This window comes from Rhinolophus sinicus, chromosome 17 (assembly GCF_057876585.1).
Source record: "Rhinolophus sinicus isolate RSI-liver-muscle chromosome 17, RSI-T2T, whole genome shotgun sequence".
Classification (NCBI taxonomy): domain Eukaryota; kingdom Metazoa; phylum Chordata; class Mammalia; order Chiroptera; family Rhinolophidae; genus Rhinolophus; species Rhinolophus sinicus.
In genome coordinates, this window is record NC_142517.1 from 64,732,715 (window position 1) to 64,743,607 (window position 10,893).

General features: G+C 36.7%; 1 protein-coding gene across 5 annotated transcripts in view; it reads left to right on the forward strand.

The window, feature by feature from the left end:
• The window catches only part of IGSF11 (immunoglobulin superfamily member 11), a 121,285-nt gene extending 116,732 nt beyond the window's left edge, over positions 1-4,553 (forward strand). For all 5 annotated transcript variants that reach the window (XM_019716775.3, XM_074331563.2, XM_074331564.2 and 2 more), the window contains one exon: positions 1,179-4,553. In XM_019716775.3, the coding sequence (XP_019572334.3) occupies positions 1,179-1,623 (445 nt within the window). In that variant the 3' untranslated portion in view covers positions 1,624-4,553. The remainder of the gene's footprint in view (positions 1-1,178) is intronic.
• The last annotated feature ends 6,340 nt before the right edge of the window (positions 4,554-10,893 follow it).

Below are 10,893 nucleotides of genomic sequence, written 5' to 3' on the forward strand. Positions count from 1 at the left end.
GTAACACATATAATAGATGAGGACGTAAAGCAGGAAGGAGTACCAGAAGAGCATACCAATACCTGTACACAGATCGGCCAAGGCACTATGGCTTGGTGTGAAAGACAGTTCTGTCGAGAATAGGAACAGCCTAAGAAAACAGTGTCAGAACGATCGTTAAAGAAAATGACTCTTGGCGTATTGTGGAGATATGGGGGTTCAGGCTCAGTCTCAGATCGCATCATGTCCTATCCTTATGGAAAATACTTTAATGACTCCAGTCTACTTAGCGTTGACATACACAGCCCTTCAGGTTCTGCCCCTCACCTGCTTCCCTGATCTTATGTCTTACCACTTCCCTGATCACTTCATGTTTCAGCCTATTCTTTATTCTCTCATGCCTCAGGGCCTTTGTTCAAGTCTCTGCCCTCTTCCTGGACAATGCTCCTTCTCCTCAGCAGATTGCTTGATCTGATTCAAGATTAGTCCAGGCATCACCTCCTCATATAAGTTGACTTTAGCTCCTTGTCCAGCCTTTCAGACTTGCAAATTTGTCACCCCCCACTTGACCATATGCTTCTTGGGTATAGGAGCTATGTCTTTTTTACATAAAACATTTAGTAGAATGCTTGGTTCTCAATAAATGTTAATTACATCTTAAATTAATGACTTCTCTTAGCCTCTTATAATTCTTAAGGATTTGGACTGTATGCAGGAACAGATTTCATCTCAGCATAAGAGTACTGCGGAAAACCTCTTTCAGCCTACCACAAAGATTTCTCTAACCCCAAAGTGCAATGAAGCAAACTCTAGCCATTTATTGAAGTTCCCCACACCCATAGCTTGGTTTCCTGTCTATTTTACAGCAATTATCTCAGTGGATTTCTTCATGGATTAGTTTCCTATTTAGAGCAAAATGTTATATTGGAAGACACAGTCTTTGAGAGATTTGAAATGACCTTTTCTACTCTTAGAGACTGAGAAGTGTGGAAAGTTTTCATGAGCATTTTCTCAAAGGGAATGAATGTCAAAGCCAAGGCCACCAGACTGTTGTTTGCTGTCATGTTAGTGTGGTCTTTCCTGAGGATTTGTATTTCACAGACATACTAGCCTTAACATAGAAGAAACAGTCCTGGGCAGGAGGGTAGGTGTGAACCTCACGTAAAACCTAACGACAACTTTATTTTGTTCCTTTTCAGAGAGGACGATCTTCCACCTAAATGTTCCTCTTCTGCCAAAGCATTTCACACCGAGATATCCTCCTCAGAGAACAACACATTGACCTCTTCCAACACCTACAACAGTCGATACTGGAGCAACAATCCAAAAGTGCATAGAAACACAGAGTCATTCAACCACTTCGGTGACTTGCGCCAGTCTTTCTCCCTGCACTCAGGCAATGCCACTATACCATCCATCTACACTAACGGGAGCCATCTGGTCCCAGCTCCGCATAAGACTCTGGTCGTGACAGCCAACAGAGGGTCATCACCGCCGGTCATGTCCAGGAGCAATGGCTCTGTCAGCAGGAAGCCTAGGCCTCAGCACACACACTCCTACACCATCAGCCAAGCCACCCTGGAGCGAATTGGCGCCATCCCTGTCATGGTGCCCGCCCAGAGCCGGGCCGGGTCCCTTGTATAGGACGTGAGTGGATAGAGTATTCAGAAAAGATTAGTGGAATGCCCCATATAAGGGGGAGGGTGTGGTGGGCAAGTGCTGGGAAAGAAACACTTTCCTTATAATGATACTAGTAAAAAGCACAAAGAAGGCAAATGGTATTACCTGGCCACTAAGATTTGTGAAAAGAACTGGAATGGTCTGTCATGAAGACTTGTTTCCTCACCACACATGTCCCGGGATTCTATCCAATAAGCTGGATCTCAAAGATGTGCCAAGCCAAGGAAAAAGATGTACACGCAGAATAGCACTTAAAACTGAAACTACAGTCCAGATGGGTTTATTCTTTAATTCATGCCTAACTTAATAGTTTTTCAGGAGACTAAAGTGCCAGATGGAATTTAAATAATGCAATTATTTTAAAAGATAGGTGTCTTTAGAAATGTAATGAACAACCCTGGGATATCTTCTGCCTCTCCCAAGCATTCCTTCTTTCTGTACAGGGCTAATGGCATGAATGGTAAACACTGGTCCCCACAGGGCTGGCTCTTGTATCATAGAATCAAAACATTTTACACAAACAAAATTCAGTAAGAAATGAGGGGAAAACAAAAGAAATTCTTTGAAATGCCCCTTCATATTTATTTATTTATCTCTTCCTGAACCATGAATTTCCTACTTGGAATATTGCTATATCGACGGATTCTCGCCCGGCAGTGTTTTTCCAGGGTCTGCTACAGGCCCATGACAATTACTGTTGATTATTTCCTGGAAAAGTATTTTTTTAAAAAGAACACTACTTTTTTTTTTTTTTTTTAAATACATGAGAGGCATTGGTCTAGGAAGGAAAAGTGTTGTCATCACCACATTCAGTGATTGTGTTTATCGAGCCCGGCAGGAGGTCCAGTAGGAAAGAGAGGTTGTGTGGGCAGCACAGGAGCAGGGAGGCAGGTGTGGGGCCGAGCATCCTGGCAGCCTCTTCGCAGGGCTGTCCAGGTCTCTCTTGCTATCACACTGGGTTACTCTTAATGAGGGCAGCACCTGATGCCCTTTGTACCAAGTGAGACAACTTTCTCCTTGTTTGACAAGTAGAGGTTAGTAGGTCGTTACAGGGAGGGCAGGAGTTCTTTTCTTTTTCCAAAATAATTATTTTTGTGAAAGAGCTGAAACTAAGACTAAAAGGATGTTTTCAGATATGCTCCTGGGAGGATCTGCCCTGTATTTGTCAGAGCTCAGGGTTGCAATTTTGCCCAAATGTATCTGACACCACTGTAAAGATAACTCCTTGTGTGATTAGTTACCTGGTGTGGCAGGACTTGCAGTCCACCAGATAATTTACAAACTCCCTACTCTTTTTTGTGCTGTGTAGATCTGGCCACACTTGTATCGGTGACTATCTCGCCTTAATCACACTTTAAGCAGCACACAAATGATTTACTTCCAGACTTTTTTGTAAATTGTTTATGGTACTGACCCCGTGATTCAGTGAGAGCATCTTTTCTTTTCCCGATGTGGTCTCTTGCTCCCTTTTCCCACTATGCTTTTTTGCCCTTTTTTCCTGCAAGGATAGTCATCACAGGGAGTAGCCTCCTGATTTTCAGACTTATTTGAATAAATGGAAACCAACAGCTGCTGCATAAACTATTTTTCCAAGAGGGCTAAGCTCAGAACCTAACCATTCCAATATTGATGAAAAGCTGAATTTACTTTAGCATAAGTTATTTTTTTCCATTTGATGGTTCTTGGCTTTGTAAACATTTAAATAAACGAATGTCTATACTTTTTAATAAAAGTGAAAATACCATGACACAGAGAAGATGCAACTTTCCTATGTTGTTAGAAAGCATTTATCTTGCATTTCTTTATTCTTTCTAATTATCTAAAATTTAATAAAACTTTATTCATATAAAAACAAGTTGTCATTAATTATAATACCAACGAATATATATTTAACATTCACCTTAATGTTATAAGCATTTTCCATTGTGTTAAGTAGTATTCATAATCACTTTGAGTACATACTCCAAAAATTAATTAACTTTTTTCTAATTGTTAGAAATTTAAGTTGAGTCCAATTTTCATGTATGACTGAAGCTATAATTATCTTTTTCATACATTGAGCTATTTTCATATTTCCTGCTTTTTTTACTCCTGAATCTTTAACACCTAGCACAGTGCCTAACATGGATGTTGAGTAGGGAAATGACTGATGGTTTCTGAACTAAAGTTGCCAAGTTTTAGTTCAGAAAGTTATGACCAGGATTTTATCTCTTGATGCACACACACACACACACACACACACACACACACACGCACGATCATTCCTTTGTTTTCATGTTTTTATTTTGTGATAATTATATATTTACATGCAGTTGTAAGAAATAATATATTTTCATATCCCCTTCACCTAATTTCTCTCGATGGTAACATCTTGCAGAACTATTACAGAGTATCACAAAGTCACAGTCCATCCACCTTACTCATATTTCAGCAGTTGCACATGCACTCCTGTGTGTGTGTACATGCATACATATTTAGTTATGTGCAGTTTTATCTTGTGTATGTTCCTGTGACCACCACCACAGTCAAGATACAGGATTCCTGGTGTTTTCCTTTTATAGTCACAGCCACCTCCCTCTTCTCCAAGTCCCTAATCCCTAACCTATCTCCATCTCTATAATTTTGTCATTTCAAAAATGCTATGTAAACGGAATCATGCAGTATGTAAGCTTTGAGGATTGGCTTTTTTTCCACCCAGAACAATTTCCTTAGCTCCATCCAAATTGTTGGATGTATCAATAGTTCATTCCTTGTTGTGGCTGAGCAGTATTCCATGGTATGGATGTGCCCCAGTTTGTTTAACCATTTATCCACTGACAGATTTGAAGGGTATTTGAGAAGTTTCCACTTTGGGGCTATTACAAATAAAGCTGCTGTGAACATTTTTATACAGGTTTTTGTGTGAGCATACGTTTTCATTTCTCTGTGCTAAATGCCTGAGAATACAGTTGCTCTAGCACCATTAGCTGAAAAGTCTGTTCTTCCTCCAGTGAATTGCTTTTACGCCTTTGAAAAAAAATCTTTTAGGTAAATTAGTGTGGGTTCTCTTGCTGTTCTACTGATCTTTCTGTGTATCCCTCCAGCAACACTATGCTGACCACTGTAGAGATTTGACAAGCTTTAACATCTGGTAGAGTGGTTCCGCCCATTTCATTCTTCTCTTTCAAAATGGTTTTAGCTATTCTAGTTCCTGTGTCTTTCTAGATAAATTTTAGAAGGAGATGGTCTATGCCTAAACAACACCTTGATGTTTTAATAGGAATTGCATTAAACCTGTAGATCAGTTTGAGAAGAACTGGCATCTTTACTGTTTTGAGTCTTCCAATCTATGAACATTGTATCTCTCCATCCATTTATGTCGTCTTTGCTTTATTTCGTCAGCATTTAATAATTTTCAGGATGCAGATTCTGTATATTTTTTGTTGGATTTATCCCTAAATATTAATTTTTGAAACAATTATTAATGCTACTGTGTTTTAAGTTTTGGTTTCTATAGTCTAGGTTTTAGTCAATAGAAATCTAATTGAATTATGTGTGTTGATTTTATATTTGGCATCCTGGCTGAACTCACTTCTTCAAGAGTTTCTCTTTTTGTTTTTTGTTCAGTTTTGTTTTAGATTCCTGGAAGTTTTCTACGTACAGAATCATATTATCTGCAAATAGGGGCAGCTTTACTTCTTTCTCTTCAATCTGTGTGCCTTTTTCCTTTTTTCATTATTGTGATGGATAGAACTTATAAAAGTAGTGAGTATGATATTCTTCCCTTTTTCCAAATCTTAGGGGGAAATCATTGTTAGCTGTAGGTTTTAGTAGTGTTTTTACTTATTTTTATTTTTTTAATCATAATTTTAATTTTTTGAAGTTTCATTACTAGTTTGCTGACAGTGTCTACCGTTTTTGGGTGTTGGATTTTGTCATATTTTTTTTTCTGCATCATTTGATACAAGCATATTTCTTTTTTTTTCTTTAGCCTGTTGATATGCTGGATTACATTGACTGATTTTCAAATGTTGAAGCAAACTTGCATACCTGGAATAAATTTCAGTTGGTCGTGTCTTGTAATTTTTTAAAACATTGCTGGATTTGATTTTCTAATATTTTGTTGAGGATTTTTGTGTGTAAGGGCATGGAATTCTCTAGTAAAATCATCTGTGCCTAGAGATTTGTTTTTCAGCCTTTAAATTACTAATTTAATTTCTTTAATGGTTATAAGATTTTTCAGGTTATCTATTTCACCTTGACTGAGTTTTGATAGTTCGTAGGTTTTAAGGAATTGATCTGTCTTACAGGTTGTAAAATTTTTTAGTGTAAAGTTATTTTTATTATTTCTTATTATCCTTTAAATGAGAGCAGGATCTGTACTATATCTCTTGTTTCTCTCTTGATAATGATGAGCTGTGTCTTACATTTTATTTTTGTCAGTCTTGTTTGAAGTCCGTGAATTGTATTGATTTTTAAAAAAAATAAACCACTTTTTGTCATATTATTTTTTTCTATATTTCTGTTTTTAATTTTATTGATTTTTTGCTCTTTATTATTTTCTCCTTCAGCTTGTTATGGATTTATTCTTCTTACATTTTTCTAGATTTTTGGTGGGAGCAAAGATAATTGATTTGAAACTTCCTATTGTCTAATGTAAGCATTTAGAGCTATAATTTCTCCCTCAGTACTGCTTGGCAGCATCTACATATTTTGACATGTTGTATTTTCATTTTCATTCAATTCTGTGTATTTAAAAATTTCCTGTGAGAATTCCTCTTTGCCCATGGATTTTTCAGAAGCGTGTTAAATTCCAAGTTTTTGCAGATTTTCTTGTCTTCCTGTTAGTGATTTTTAGGTTGAAGTCAGAAAAATAATCTGTATTATTTTAATTCTTTTAAATTTGTTGGGTTTGTTTTATGGCTCAGCACCATGTTGGTACATGTTACATGGGCTCTTTAAAAATATAGTTTTTTCTGCTCTAGTTGGGTAGAATGTTCTGAAAATGTCAGTTAGATCCAATTGATTGATTGTGTTGGTCAATTTTATACCCTTACTGATTGTCTGTCTAGTAATTCAGTTGCTGAAACTTGGTGTTGAAATCCCCAACTATGATTGTAGATTTTCTGTTTCTCCTTTTAGCATTGTCAATTTTTACTTCGTATATGTTGAAGCTTTTTTTTTGGTGCTCATATATTTAGCATCACTGTGTCTTCCTGGTACATTGTTTTTATCATTATGTAACATCCCTCTTTGTCTCTAGTGATTTTCTTTACTCTGAAGTCTACTTTATCTGGGTTAATATATCCTGCATTTTTATATTTAATGTTTGCATGGTATGCCTTTTTTTCACCCTCCTACAACAGTCCTAGGTCATTGTATTTGAAGTAAGTTTCTTGTAGACAGTATATTGTTGGATTGTAATTTTGTGTCCACTCTGCAAAAATCTGCCTTTTCATTGGTATATTTAGGCTATTTACATTTAAGGTGATTATTGGTATGTTTAGAACTTAAATTTATTTTATATTTTTGTTTTCTGCCCTTCCCCCCCATTTCTTATTATTTATTTGTCTCTCTCTTTTTTTTCGCCTTCTTGTGTTTTATTGAACAATTTTTAGGATTCCTTCTTGCTGTATTTATAGTGTTTTTGAGTATATCACTTTGTATAGTTTTTTTTTCTCCTTCGTGTTTATTCTAGGTGTTATAATAAGCATACATAACACATCACAGTTTACTTGTATCGACATTTTACCACTTTGAGTGAAGTGTGAAAACTTATTTCCATATATATCCCTTTTCTTTCCCCACTTTTAAATATCTTTTTCTTGATCATAATATGATGTATAATTTTTGTTTCAATCATCAAATATGATTTATAAGACTCATGAGAAGTGCATATTTCTGCTTTTGTTGTTGTTGTTTCTTTCTATCTGATGGTCCAAGATTTCTTCTTTTATCATTTCCTTTCTTTGAAGAACTCCCTTCAGCCAATTTGTAAGGGTAGGTTTACTAACAACAAATTCTATTAATTTTCTTTTGTCTGAGAATGTCTTTATTTCCCCTTCACTCTTCACAGGGTACAGTATTCATGGTTGGCACTTCTTTCCTTTCAGACTTGAAAAATTTGGGAAGTGTTCAACCATTATTTCTTAAAATACTCTTTCAGCCCTACTCTCTTTCTCAGGTCCTTCTGGGACTGTGATGATGGATTTATTGTTACTGTCCCACAGGGTCCTGACTCTCTGTTCATTCTTTCAGTCTATTTTATCTCTGTTGTTCAGGGTAAATCCTATTGATCTGCCCTCAGGTTTACTGATTTCTGTCCTCTGTCATTTCCACTCTACTGTTGAGGGTACATCCAGTAAGTTTTGTATTTCAGTTACTATATTTTTTAGTTTGATAACTTACACTTAATTCTTTTTAAAACAAATTTTAATTTTAATTTAATTTACAACTTAAGTTATATTGAAATATAGTTTATATAACATAAAGTTCATTCATATAAAATGTACAATTCCATAGTTTTTCATATGTTTATAGAGTTGCACAAATATCACTCTAATCTAATTTTAGAACATTTTCATCACCCCAAAAAGAAACTTATACTCGCTAACAGTCATTCCTTTTACCACACCACTTTCAGCTCCACGCAACCACTAATTTACTTTCAGTCTCTATAGATTTGCCTATTCTGGACATTTCATAAATAGTATCATATAATTTGTATGTGCGTGCGTGTGTGTGTGTGTCTGTGTATATGTGTGTTTTGTGACTGGCTTATTTCACTTAGCATGTTTTTTTTTTTAGGTTCATTTATGTTGTAGCATGTATTATTACATCATTCCCGTTTCTTTACTGAGATTCTGTAGTTTTTCAATTAGTTTCAACAGAATTCATAATTGCTTATTGAAGCATTTTTGTTATAACTGCTTTAAAAATCTTGTCAGATAATTCCAACAGTTGATTCATCTTGGTGTTGGCATGCGTTGATGGTCTTTTCTCATTACAATTGTGATTTTCCTGCTCTTGGGGGTAATAATGATTTTTTATTTTCTCCTGGACATTTTAGATATTATATAATGAGATTCTGAAATCTCTTTTGAACATATTATTTTAAGCGGCATTTCCTATTGAAATGTAGCACAAGAGCTAGATGAGTGTATATGTTTTGTTTCCTGCTGTGCCCCACTGAAAGCATTTCAGCATTAAGTGATGTGTTTACACTGTCTCTTTGCAGATGGGTAGGGTAGAATGATAGATTCCCCTAGACTCTGCTTACACCTTCTTGGCGAAAATGGGGCACAAACTTGCACTAAGTTGTTGCTTTCAAGTGGGAGTATAAGCTCAGCTCCTGGAAGGGCCCTGCTGACACCCAAGAGGGAAGAAGCAGAACACTGACTCATATCACTTGTTGCTACAGGGCTGGAGTAGAAACTCACCTCCATATTGCCCAGGTGACACCAGGAGAGGTGAGGGAGGCAAGTGTAGTGCCATCTCACTCTGCCTTATTGATGGTAAGTGTGGGGCAGGCTCACTTCCCCATTGGGCCTGCTGAAACATGGGGGAGGGGAAAATGAAGTGTCAACTAACCTTCCTTGCACCACCTTTTCCCACCTCGTTGATACTGAGTGTGAGTGTAGGTTCATTTCCCTCACTGGGGCAGTATCAAGGTCTCTAGGAGCTCCATCTTCTTTCCACTGCTCAGAATCTTCCTATGCTTGTTTGTTGTGTTAGGTCCAATATTTTTTTTAATTGTGAGAAGAAGACTATCTTATAATAAGGGTTTGCAATGGAGCTATTCCATCTTAGCTGGAATCGGAATTCCTAAAGCATTACTTTTTAAAATATCAGCAGTTAAACAAATTTTACTGTGCTCTATTTGGAAGCTTTGAAGGTTTTCAATTGTGTAATAAATAAAAGTCTTACTCCTTGGTTTGACTCATTTAGTTCCTTCCACCAGTGGTTCACCATCTTTCTATTCTCAACTGCTACTCCTCCAACTTTACTCCAGTCCTGTTCACCTTCCCTTCACTGGTTCTTTTTTCTTTCTTTTCCATTTTTTTTCCTGCTCTTTCCATCTCTGTTGCACCCAAATCTTCCTGTACCACAAGTCCGATCCAAATACTCTGTCCTCCTTAAATCCTCTTTGTCAGTCTAGTTAGAAGGGACTGCTGCTTCTCGCAGTCTGTATTATATTCCTGTATTTATGTACAAGATTGATCTCCCCTGCTGGACGGTTATTCCACACTCATTCCACTCAGTTATTCCACAAACTGAGTTATTCCACAATCATTTTTGATCCCTTGCTGTGTACTTAACACCGTTCTAGGTGTTAGAGATAAAAACAGAAAAAAAGCCACAATGCTATCCTCAACGAGTTCGTATTACAGGAGGAGCACAGACCCATAATGAAATAATTGCAATTAGTATCATAAGTATTCAAGTGGATGTTTTTACAAGTTCAAGCAGGTGGAATGATCTCTTCTATATTTTGGTGGCAGTTGCAATATTTAGCACTTTGCTTTACTCAGAGAAAGTGCTTGAAGGATGGGGCTAAATTGATGAAACTGAAAATATATGATTGGTTTCTTAATCTCAGGTATCAGTCAAATATCAGGTAGCAGTCAAATATCAGAAAGCAAGGGTACATCAGAGTTGATCACCCAAGAGGCAAGTGATTGCACCAATTCCCTGGGGAGCGTTTGATGTTATATTAGATGTGCAGTATTCTTTAGAAAAGCTGTAGACATAACATACCAAATGGCAGTGACTCGGAAGAATCCCAGATTAAGTAGCTATGAAGTATTTTACATAAAAATAGCAATAGCTATTGTCTTGTGACAGGCACTTTTTAAAATGCATTTAAGTATTAATTCATTTAACCTCATCACAATGCTATGGAGAAGACACCATCATTCATAGTTTATAAGTCCAAACACTGAAGCTAAGAGTGGCTAAGCGATTTGGCCAAAGTAGTAAGTAATCCGCCAGTTGTTTTTCTCAATAAATACTCCTATCTGAGTGAACCAGTATCTGAAAAGAGAGATCTGGGGCCTTGGTTGTTTTGCCCTTTTTCAGACAAGTCATCTGACTGTCGCACAAATCATCTAACTTGTGTTTAGTATAATAATACTTAACTTTACAGAAAAAAATGTTGAGAAGTGTTAAAGAGAAAACCACAGGCCCAAAAGGGCATTACTCATCTAAAAGCCCATGATACCAAACCTAGATTTAATACTTGATCTAATTGCAGTT